The 12,472-nt window shown below is 31.9% G+C and overlaps 1 protein-coding gene across 1 annotated transcript; it reads right to left on the bottom strand.

The window, feature by feature from the left end:
* Positions 1-8,629: 8,629 nt before the first annotated feature.
* On the bottom strand, positions 8,630-11,364 carry LOC131045819 (uncharacterized). Its single transcript, XM_057979475.2, has 2 exons — positions 10,965-11,364; positions 8,630-9,027 (listed from the first exon to the last, which is right to left on the bottom strand). Exons 1-2 carry the CDS (start codon positions 11,078-11,080, stop codon positions 8,823-8,825), a joined length of 321 nt encoding a protein of 106 aa, XP_057835458.1. The 5' UTR covers positions 11,081-11,364; the 3' UTR covers positions 8,630-8,822.
* Between the last annotated feature and the right edge of the window lie 1,108 nt (positions 11,365-12,472).

Below are 12,472 nucleotides of genomic sequence, written 5' to 3'. Positions count from 1 at the left end.
TATTTGCCAAGTGAGTTAATAAGTATCTCATCCTTGGAAGGATAGTCATGTCTGACTCGCCTACCTCCACTAGCTTGCCTATATATGTAAGCTTACTTTGTACGTTCAAATTAACTCTTTGATATTATTAATTTAGTTTGCTTTTGTGTGCTCATAATTTATGGAAGTTTGGTTGTTGCTTGTTGATTTTCAAAATCCCAACATGATATCAAGCCATGGTAGCGAAACCCTTCCAAATCCCACACCTAACCTAGTCAAGAGTTCCTCAAAGAACTATGGTTACATTTAAATGCTGATTTGATTTTTTCTCCCCATTTTGTCAATTTGGATAAAAATCCATATTTGGAGGTAAATTGTTGGCCTATTCGGAAGCTTTTTCAATTGTGTTTGCAGGTGATACTGTGACCCATTCGACCTCTTTGCTAGTTTGGGGGCATCTCTCATGTTCAGTAGTCAAATTTGTCTTTGTTGGATAGTGAGTAAATTCAGCACAAGTATATGCATGCACGACCCCTATTGTTATTTTTGCATGGCAAATATACTACAACTTTTCTAGCAACGTCACATGTGGACAGCAAACCATTTCCAATCAAGGCATCTATTCACTCCTTTTGAATCGGTCAGTTTTATTTGTAATGCTTACTTCGATGCTAACATATTTTTGTTGTAATAACAAATGATTGAGTGTCATATTTACTGTGAACAGCTAACGGTTAGTCAACCATGAAGATTGTGTTAACCATCAAGCTTATTTAAATGCTTGTAGAAGGAAGCTTGTTTCATTTTGTCATAATTTCATCTACAAAGACAAAATTTGATAAATTCATAGTCACCGGAAAGTATTTTTTGCGTCAATTTTAAAAGTTTGATTTCATCTTAGATCATGTTTTCTAGATTCAAGCAAAAATCTATAAAAAATAAACCTTTTATGGAAAATGAATTATTAATAGATTTTGATCGGTAGCTTGAAATTGATCAACTGTTTTTTTGAAAAATTTAATGTTTTGACATTCCTTATACAAAGGACTTTGATGGATTGTAAAATGTACTAAGTTATAAAGTGCCAAAAATATCGGGGGGGGGGGGGGGGGGGGGGTAGGGGGAGGGAGTGGAGGTGGGAGGAGGTCACCTAATATTGAATCAAGGAGGGTGTCTTGAATCATTCTTCTGGGCACTTGTGTGAGTCATTGTCATGAACACTTCCACATTTCTCTTACTTTTATTCCTCTTGTAAGGTTGTCTTGAGATGTCTTTTTGTCCACTTCCATGAAGTTGTGCCTTTGAACATTGTCACACCTCCTTAAACATTATATAAAAATGAACAATGTTGTTATTTGGCATGCATTGCAATCTCATTACTTATTGCTACATATGAATCTAGAAATGCTTCATAGAAATCATTTGTGATTCCTCACAAGAAGCTAAGAATACTAGATTTCAACACTATAGATTTGGAAACCAATATGACGACATTCAATCTTTGGATCATGTACAAACTTTAGAGACATTCATATCACTTCCTACACATCTAGAATGGCAAGTCGTCTTGCACGTATTTGTGGTGTTGTTAACGAGTGTGGATCATCTTTAGTATCTAGTGTCGAACATCTACCAATAGTAGGGGTGTCACATTATGGGGGGCAATGTAGCTTCTTATTTCTCTCTTAAGGGGAGAACATTCATTGTAAATTGTGATTAGAACTATTTCTTAGAGGGTCTTGATCATTCCATCTATCACTTATCTTATTCACTTGTACATTCACGTTGTATCATTTCTCTTTTGGAGAGGAGTTTTGTTCCTAGTGGGTTTTCTCCTTTACTCCATTTTACAAATAAATTTGTATATCAATATCCAACATGACTAGTAGTTAGAAGCCATCATCAGCATGCATACATTACTCTCTAAGTTACACTTAAGGGGGAAATTTGGTGTATATAGGGACTTTATCAAACTAGTTTGCTATTAGCATACCTAGAGATAGTCCTATTCACTTTTCTTAAGTCTCCACCTAGAGACTTTTTGGCTTTTTTTTTCATCTCATCTAGTTGAGACATGTGTATTTGATTTGTGAGACACCTCTTTGTACTCACTTGCCACTTGCTAGAACAATTGTCAAGTGAGTTACCAAGTGTCTCATCTTTGGAAGGATAGTTAATCATCGAGTTTGACTTGCCTACCTCCACTAACTTGCCTATATATGCAAGCCTACTTTGTACATTAAAAATAACTCTTTGATATTATTAGTTTGGTTAAATATGTGCTCCTAATTTGTGGAAGTTTGGTTTTTACTTGTTGATATTGAAAATCCCAACAAATTTTAGCATGTAACTTCTATTGGATATTATATAATTTTAAAATTTCATCAATATAAGGATAACACCTATCTATCTTTGATTGATGTTTTGATCATGGTAATGACATTCTTGATTTAATTGATTTCAATTGAACAAATTGGTAAAATAGTAGTTTTATTTGCTCACCTATGGTTTTTCTTGACTTTGTGCATGTTTTAATGGTGATTTGATTTAATGAACCTGAAATACCTGATATTCATTTTTCCTTTGGTGATTGCATCAATGCTATGTTTGGTTGTGTGAACACTTACCATTTCAATCTACTCAATAGATTAAAAATTATTTGTCTAACTTAGTTTATGTTGTTTATGTATATATGTGTATGTGTATGTGTATGTGTATGTGTATGTGTATGTGTATGTACATATATGTATACATATATATATGTATGTAGATACACACACATAGAGATATATATACATTGTATATATATACATACATACATATATATATATATATATATATATGTATGTATATGTATGTATATATGTACACACACACATATACATACATATACATACATATACATAAATGTATGTATGTATGTATGTATGTATGTATGTATATATATGTATGTATGTATGTACATATATACATGTATATGTATATATATACATATATATGTATATATATACATATATATGTATATATATACATATATATGTATATATATACATATATATGTATATATATACATATACATGTATATATGTACATACATACATACATACATATATATATATATATATGTACATACATATATACATATATATATATACATACATACATATATACATACATATGTATGTATGTATGTGTATATATATATATATATATATATACATATATACATATATATATACATATATACATATATATATATATATGTATATATGTATATATATATACATACATATATATACATACATATATATATGTACATACATACATACATATATGTATGTATGTATGTACATATATATATGTATATGTATATATGTATGTATATATATGTATGTATATATATATGTATGTACATATATATATATACATACATATATACATACATACATACATACATACATACATATATATATATATAATGTATATGTATATATATGTGCATACATACATACATACATACATACATACATACATATATACATATATGTATATGTATGTATGTATGTATGTATATATATATACATGTGTATATATATATATACATGTGTGTGTGTGTGTATGTATATATATACATGTGTGTGTGTATGCATATACATGTATGTGTATGTGTATGTGTATGTGTATGTGTATGTATATGTATTCGTACACACACATCATGTGTGTGTGTGTACGCACACGCATAGGTTAAAATCTCTTTTGTACACATATTTGTTGTAGCTTTTTCTATTAAAACCAAAATTTCTTTAGCTATCTAATATGAGAGCACAAACCATAAGTTGAAAGCTCTAAATGTGTTCAAAACCATTCAACTTCACCAGTTGACCAAGGGCCCGATGAACTTTTCTAATACTAAAATATTAGCAATATTGATGAGTACCCTTTTAGGGATGCCGATGTGTCATTTGAGGATATATTTTGTTTGGTCAATCCTTTGGAATGTGTGTAAACAATCAAACCAACACTTTTCATATACACATGTGCTCCCAGAGTGCTCCTACACATCTAAATTTCTTTTAGTGCACTAATTAGAGTGTTGCAATGCAAATGGTATATGAATACACTTAGAGATGAAGAGAGGTTAAATGAATACCACTGAAAGCCTTTAAATACTAGTACATGCATCAAATTGTGTCAAATGAGTACTTAGTTAGCTCAAGACAAGAAAATGAAGGGGACCAATTGACCAAAATTTACATTTAAGATGCATATAGAAATAATATAGTGGCTAAGTCCATAACCATATAAATGATATGAGATGGACAAATGGTTGGATTCATGTAATAACCCACCATAATTAACTCAACAAAATTGACCATTCTTTTTTTTTGTTTAATTTAATCATTGTGTTTGATTCAATTGCATACTTTGGGCATCCATCCTATTTGGATTAGGCATTCATCCATCCGGGATGAGCATCTAACCATACGGGACATAAGATTTCATCTATCTAATACGAGATAGGCATCTACCCATACGGGGTAGGCATCGGTCCATACGGGACATAAGATTTCATCTATCCAATATGGGATAGGCATCTACCCATATGGGGTAGGCATCTATCCAATCAGGATAGGAGGTGCTCTGGCCAGAGACTTAGACTCATCGGGACCATTCTAGTCTTGAGCCACTCACTAAGTACTACACTCTTCTAACAGAAGTGCACCAAGGTCGTCGTCCTTAGGAGTAATTAAATAACATAATACAAGCTTGAATTCCGCCTCAGAATTTGGTTTAAAGCCTCGGGAAGTCAAGCGAATCCATACGGGATTCCTTCCAAGTATGCATTGAATTACTTTTTCCAATTTAATTATCTTATTTTTCAAAATAGGATTCTTACTCAATCTTTCTTTTACCAAGCCTAGACCCCACTCACGAACACCTGAGTACGAGGGACAACTCCGTCCCAAGGCTGCCTACATACTTGCTTCGGCATGGGATCAAGGCATAAAGTATGTAGTTCTATTTTCTATTCTATGGTTTGATGTAAACTTATTAGTGGGTACGCAACCCTTTCTAGGGTCAATGTCCCAAACAGTTTCTCTGCAGTTGCTACCCACGATGGTAGCGCTTAAGCAAAGGCTCAAGATGGCCTATTGTTGGTGGCCTAAAACAACTAGATCCTAATTCTTATCATGAGCGTCACCCTTGACCAATTGTCAATCACCAATATCTCTTCAAGATTTAATTCCATAAAAGCATTTTTACTTAACCAACCCTAAAGGGTGTTTACTATGGTTTAACTCAACGGATGTAAAATCATTTGAAAATTATCTTATTAGATTATCGATCCAAGGGGGATTACCCGCCCCCTAGATTTTAACTTCCAAGTGTCCCTTATTACTCCCCGACGATTTATAGGGATGATGCCACAAACGTCGTTGATGTAGCTTTATTAGGCATTAAGTGCAGTAGTTCAACATGACATCATTACCCGTAAGCGTGACCCAAAGGCACTGTATATACTAAACGCTACTAGGTTTTGGTTTTCCAACTTCCTTTATTTAATTTTATAACTTATGATAAACATCGTGCTTAAAAAATAATTATGAATTTAGACATTGCAAAGCTCAAGTACTTGAAATAACTACTTGATGAATTACATGGAATAAAAACCATAACATTATTTATTATTCAAAACTTGAAATATAACTTTGCATAACAATGACCATCATGAAACTTGCATATACATGTGTACTTGCATGAAAAACATCAATAAATGTAATTAATCTATAAGTATTTGCATGTTATAAGAATAGTGCAACTTGCATGAAAACGTCAATAAATGTAATTAATCTATAAGTAATTTGCATGTTATAAGAATAGTGCAACTTGCATGAAAACGCCAATAAATGTAATTAATCTATAAGTAATTTGCATGTTATAAGAATAGTGCAACTTGCATGAAAACGTCAATAAATGTAATTAATCTATAAGTAATTTGCATGCATGATTAAACAATCCAGAAATAGCTATTAAATTTAGGCATTTGATTCGAATCATATTAATGTGAATTATTTGCTTAATGCCAACTAAGTGCCCAATGGATCTTAATAGATCGAATGATTCTAATTATAACATTTGATATAATATAATTTACAAGTATTTATTATAGATAAGTTAATCGTGAATTCATTCCTCAATAATCCCCAATATTTATTAATTTTCTAAGTTAATTTAATAACTTAAAGTTAATACAAAAAAAAATTTAACAATTTCTAAACTGCATCTTATACATAAAAAAAAAAAGTGAATATAAAAAAAAGGATAGGCGAATTTTTGTTTAAGGGATGGTGGGGAGTGGGACCCACGGGTCCCATCACCACTACGGGTCTGCGAAAGCAGGCCCGCAGTGATGAGGGGACCCCATGGTCCCCTCCACTACCCTCTAGCCACTGCCGTGATAGTGACCGCAGGGGAAGTGGAAGGTACCACTTCCCCGACGGTTAGCATAACCGCCTCCCCCATGCATGCCGCCCAACATTTTTTTTTTGAACCATTTTTTTTGCGAAAATAAAATCACTTTATAACGCTTAATGTATTTTATCATTTGAAATGAATTTATGATATACATATATATCTAGTTAACATTCAATTATTTAATGATATATATATATATATATATATATATAAACAAAAAGAAAATTTATTTATGAAAATAAGAACATGAATAAAATAGATGATCAAACAATTGTTTTAGATTGATTTTACAGTTAGGAAGTTAATATTTACAGAGAGAGAGAGAGAGAGAGAGAGAGAGAGAGAGAGAGAGAGAGAGAGAGAGAGCTTATTCCACCATTCGCAGGGAGGAAGTTTATTTCCAGATTTCATAGGGGAATTGTTTATTTCCAGTATTCGTTTCCAGTTTTCATAGGAGGATTTTATTCAACTAATATTCATAGATATTCGATTCAAAATACTCACAGATAGATAGAGAGATTTAAAATAATCATAGAGAGATTTAAAATATACTCACAGAGAGATTTCAAAATAATCACAAAGAGATTTATTTAACTAAAATTCACAGAGAGCTCTTATTCAACTCACAGGGAGATTTATTTAGTCTAATAATCATAGGGAGATTTATTTAACTAAAATTCACAGAAAGATCTTATTCAACTCACAGGAAGATTTATTTAATCTAATAATCACAGAGAGATTTATTTAACTAAAATTCACAGAGAGATCTTATTCAACTCACAGGGAGATTTATTTAATCTAATAATCACAGAGGGATCTTATTCAACTAAAAATTCACAGAGATTCAACTATTATTCATAGAGGGAAATAAAATAATTTAAATAACTATATTTTACATGCACTATATGAAAGCATCATCATTACTATTTATCCTCAATAAAAGATTTAAAATCAAATAAAAGATTTTCTTTATATAAAGGAAGATCTATAACTATTGATAATACGAATTCCTCATAAGTAAATGTAAAGATAAACAACGAGGAGAGAACCTAGTTTATCGAGCTTGATGTTGAATCCACTAGCTACCCTTATGATCCTTCCTTGCAACTTGAGAGAAATCCTAAACAACAACTTAAAATTCCTGCAACGAAAATGAGACTACCAAAAAGATCTATTTCTAAAAACTTGAAAAATTTCCTTCAAAACATAATCAACTCCCCTCTTTGAAACTTGCATATAATTTTATAAGAAAATTCCCTCATTCCACTATCTAGAAAATTTAATTAAAAAATGAGATTCTTTCCCAATTTTGGACTCCATGCAAATTGATTAGACTTAGTGGAGGAGTTACATGCAAGGTGGTGGAGAATCCTCTAGAAGCTTCTTATTCTTCCTACAACATGTGCCATAATTGGATGTGGAATTTAAATAAATAAAAATAATGTATATTTTCCATGTGTGTGTGTCATTATTTTTCATTCTTTTTATAACATTTACTCTAATCATTTAAATAGCTTATCCAAAGATAAAATAAAATTGTGATTTAAATTCAAAAGTGATAAAGGAGGGTTGTGACAATTCAAATGCATAGTGATTACATATTGGTAGGTATATGAATAAGCATAATAAAAGTAAGGTTTTGGTGAATGTAATGAGCTATGTACATATAGACATAAGATAGTGGCTTTATATGAGAATTTGGATATTTTTAAATTTTGAGAATAAAGTCAAGTCCACAACCATATAAATGATACAAGATGGTCAAACGGTTGGATTCAAATGCATAATTATTACATATCAGTAAGTGTATAAACAAATATAATAAATATATTAAGATGTACATATATAAAAATAAGATAATGGCTAAATATATGAAAATGTACATATTAAAGATTAGATAAATGAATACAAATTAAAACAAAAATCTCAAATTTATTAATATATACATAGTTAAGACATTTTGTCAAAATAGATGCATAATAGAAATGATCCCAAAAAAATTGCAGATTTCCCTACTAAAGTTATGTACTTAACTTCTGTCATACAGTTCTCACTGCTCCTTTTTCAGTATATCATGCCAAAAAAAACTTATCAAAAGCTAACGAGGAAATAAAATTTCTTATACCATGTTTACTTCATGTCATCAATTGTCAAGCAATATTTATGAGATAGCTTTCTTTAAAAATCGCGCACTTCGTGAACTAACAGTCTCAGAATTTATTATCCCAGATGAAATACAAAGTTACAAGAATTGGAACCTCAAAAACCCAATTCTAACTTTGGTCTAGAAAAGCCTTATATATCAGAAACCAGATCTGCAGTTGCACCCAATTGAATGTGTTGACATTACAGTAAAAGAAGTTACATCAATCAAATTTATAATGTTTGTCAACAGCAATAGATACGTCCCATGTGCAGCTCAATCCTTTTGGAAAGACAACCAAATCGCCTGCACCAAACTCAATGTAGTCTGAACACCCTTTTGGATAAGCCTTCACTTTCCCCTTCACAAGATAACAGGTCTCTTCTGCATCAAATGTCAGTGGAAACCTGCCTGGGGGGCAGCCCCACCTGTGTCAACACAAACACAAAAACAACACTAGTCAAACCATGGCCCCAAAAACATTAAATACACTGTACCCAGACTTCAATAATCACTCAGACAGGAGAACCCACATTGTGAATATTTTTGTAAACCCACTTTTGATCTGCTTAATAATTGTATATATATATATATATATATATATATATATATATATATAATATGATATCAGAGGCACTGAATGGGAGAAAAGAATTCAAAAACACCATTTACATTTTAATATCTCCAACTACTTCTGAAGTGTGCAGCATGTGCCAACAAGGTTAGTTCTAACTAGATGTTTGGACAGAAACAGCTGGTTTCAGCTTTCACACCCATGAACAACACTAATTCCAGCTATATCCAGCTTTTCACATGCCATACATCAAATGATGAATATATCTTAGTCACATCATAAACTCACAATCTAAATAATAGGAAAAAACAGTAATTTAGTTCAAATTTTCAAACAAAGAAAGTGATGATAGATCACAGAGTGTGATCCGAAATGTTGATGCAAAAACTAATACACAATCAAATTCAGAAATTATTTTCATCAAAAAAGTGTCAGTTGTTTAAGATCAATCTATCTGATCATTGACAAATACATTAAAAATTAGATTAAAATGTGATCTAAAATGTTAATGCAAAACTAACACAAGATCTAATAAAAAAAATGGTTATATAAGCATTTTCATATGCAAAGATAGGCCAGACCAAGATAAAGAAGCTTTCGAAAAAGTATGGTCAAAATGGTGAAGGTTACCCTGTACCTAAAAGAATGTACCTAAAACAAAGAATATACCTAAAAATGATTGATTACTGGCAAAGTCGGTGGATCCTTGGGAGCCATCTTTTCCTGTGTTGTCTGGTCAAATTTGTAATCAGTTTCAATGTACTTCCATTGGATTTGCAGCCAGACAGCAGGAAAGAGCATCTAATCTTTAAGAGCTGCAGAGTTTCTTTCTCTGTGTTCTCTTACCTCGAGTCTATTCACGACATACCCATTGAAAATGATGAACAGTAACATTATTTTAATATTTTCTGCTCACCTTAATGTTTACAAACCATACATGAATGAACAAGAACAGACCTGAATGTCAAAAAAACAGAGCAACCTTCTAAGGATGTTTAAACTTTATAACTTGCAGAAGCCAAAGCCCATCAAGGAATACGCTGGATTTACCACTTACCCAATAATGTTTAAGGCTCTTGTGGCTCTCTCATTTTTTAGGATAACATTACATTCCATGAGCAGCAGAATAGCTAGAGCAGGTTGTATGAAATTCCATGTATTCAAACTATTACAGTAGATAACCAGTTCCCTGGGCCTTCCCTATGTTGAATAACATGTGTTAACACAGTTAGAAACAATAAGCTGAATAAATGACTTGTCATAAAGCAATAACTAATGTTCTTTTAGAATACAGCATTTATGTACCAAGATATGGAATTGTATGAGATTAAGCTAGTGAGAAGTATATAGTAAACCATCCTATTGCATAGTTTTTCTAAAGCTTCGCCAGGACCTCCAATTTTTTTGGAAAAGCTTTCTTGTTCTTAGAATGCACCAATATATAAACTATGGTATATAAGGGTAATTTATACATTGGTGCATTCTAAAGACTCAGATAGCCATTTCCCAATTTTTAACCAGATGCTATGATATATAAGGATAATTTATACATTGGTGCATTCTAAAGACTCAGATAGCCATTTCCCAATTTTTAACCAGATGGAAGCTAAGAAACGCATCTGGGTGTCTATGTTCAGGTGAGTTTTCGTTGTTGAAACTCTTTCCTTTTATAGCCAGTTAGACTGAGTGACCTGAAAAATTAAAATCTATCTGCTAGAGCTGGTGAACAACAAAGACAATTCCATAAAGAGTTTGTAAAAATGAAGACATGAGAATTGGAGCAGCACATACTTAGGCCAGTAATGGATGCCAAGATCTGACAAGCGAGACTGAGAAGGATTTCTCTCAATTCTGATTCCAAACCTGTCCTCAACATTGCAGCTACTACTCTCCACCTTCTTTTCCATTGCAAGTCACTGAAACTTTCTGCCAATTTAGATTTTCTCAAAAGCAGTTGCAACATCAATTTTCCTTATAACATTTATACAAGAAACAAATCATTACAGTCAACATTTCACACTAGATAATGCCAATATCAAGCCTCAAAGCCCTCATATACAACCTTCTTCCAATATAAATAATACAAACACTACTAGTAAGCCACCATGTATGAATACATATATATGTCTATAGTTTATGAGAATCTGCAGCTTTGAATCCCAGTTAGCTTGTGAGGAAGAAAAAAGATTAAAAGAAGTTTAAAAACCAATCAAAATCATAGAAAAATAATGCTTAAAAAATCAGTCAAGATCATGGGTATTGGTGTCATGAAATGGTCAAAAGTTGACCAGAGAAATCGTGGGAAAAGGGATCATACAACTGGAACTGGCGGCCATATTGTCCATAATGGATATCAATCTCATCAAGCTTTGACCCATTTGACTGAAGCCTGTCTAACAAATCTTTTTGTATTCTTTATAGTGTCAGGTTATCCTTGGAAAGAACATGCTTCTGAGTTCTGCCCGTATTTTATACCTTAAATAAGGTATATTTACAGTATTCTACTATGCAGTACGCTGTGAACTGTTGTGACTGGTAGATACTGTTAGTGGTGCACCGTCAATTCATTTTTATAATTATTAGTATTTAATTAGCTTACATTGTGACTACTTTATGATACAATTAATGCCCTTCATATATAATCAGTTAGAAGGATTATGTAATTAATATTGATTTTCTTAACTATGATTTCAAATTTGATTATAGATTAAAGTTAATGTATTATGTTTTGTAAGATGTTAGTTCTCAAAATAATTTTTTCAACAATTTTAAAATACATGTCAAAACTCAAGCTTGAGGGACGTCACTTGAAAAAGGTAGATGGAATTATGGGCCAATGCACAAAAGTGGATGAACTCTCCTTTGCCTTTTGGGCCAAGGGAGATATTCTCTAAGGTCTTCTCCCAAAAGGATGGAAGACTTATAAGCTAGGTCTTAAGCAACCACATCTAAAGCATTACAAACTCTAAAACGTGTAATTAAGTACATATGTGTAGATGTTAGTTACTAACATACCTACTAAGGCCTTGGAATAAGAATCGCATAAAAATATGCACTACAACTAGTATAGAGGTAATCATGTCTACACAAATCTCTTACTTTTTATTATTTGAGTCCCTATGATTTATGACCAAATCCATATGAGACCCTAACCACACATGTATATGAAAACTTAAGTTGTCTACAATCAGTTATTGCAACAAGGTCTACATTAGAACACAAAAGGAAATACAAAATTCAAAATAAAAGGATTGCAAACATATGGTATATATCCTTTGAGTAGAATGAGGATATCACAC

The sequence above is a fragment of the Cryptomeria japonica genome, chromosome 5 (genome assembly GCF_030272615.1).
Source record: "Cryptomeria japonica chromosome 5, Sugi_1.0, whole genome shotgun sequence".
Lineage (NCBI taxonomy): Eukaryota > Viridiplantae > Streptophyta > Pinopsida > Cupressales > Cupressaceae > Cryptomeria > Cryptomeria japonica.
The sequence above is the reverse complement of the archived record's forward strand: the minus strand, read 5'-3'. Positions and strand labels throughout refer to the sequence as shown.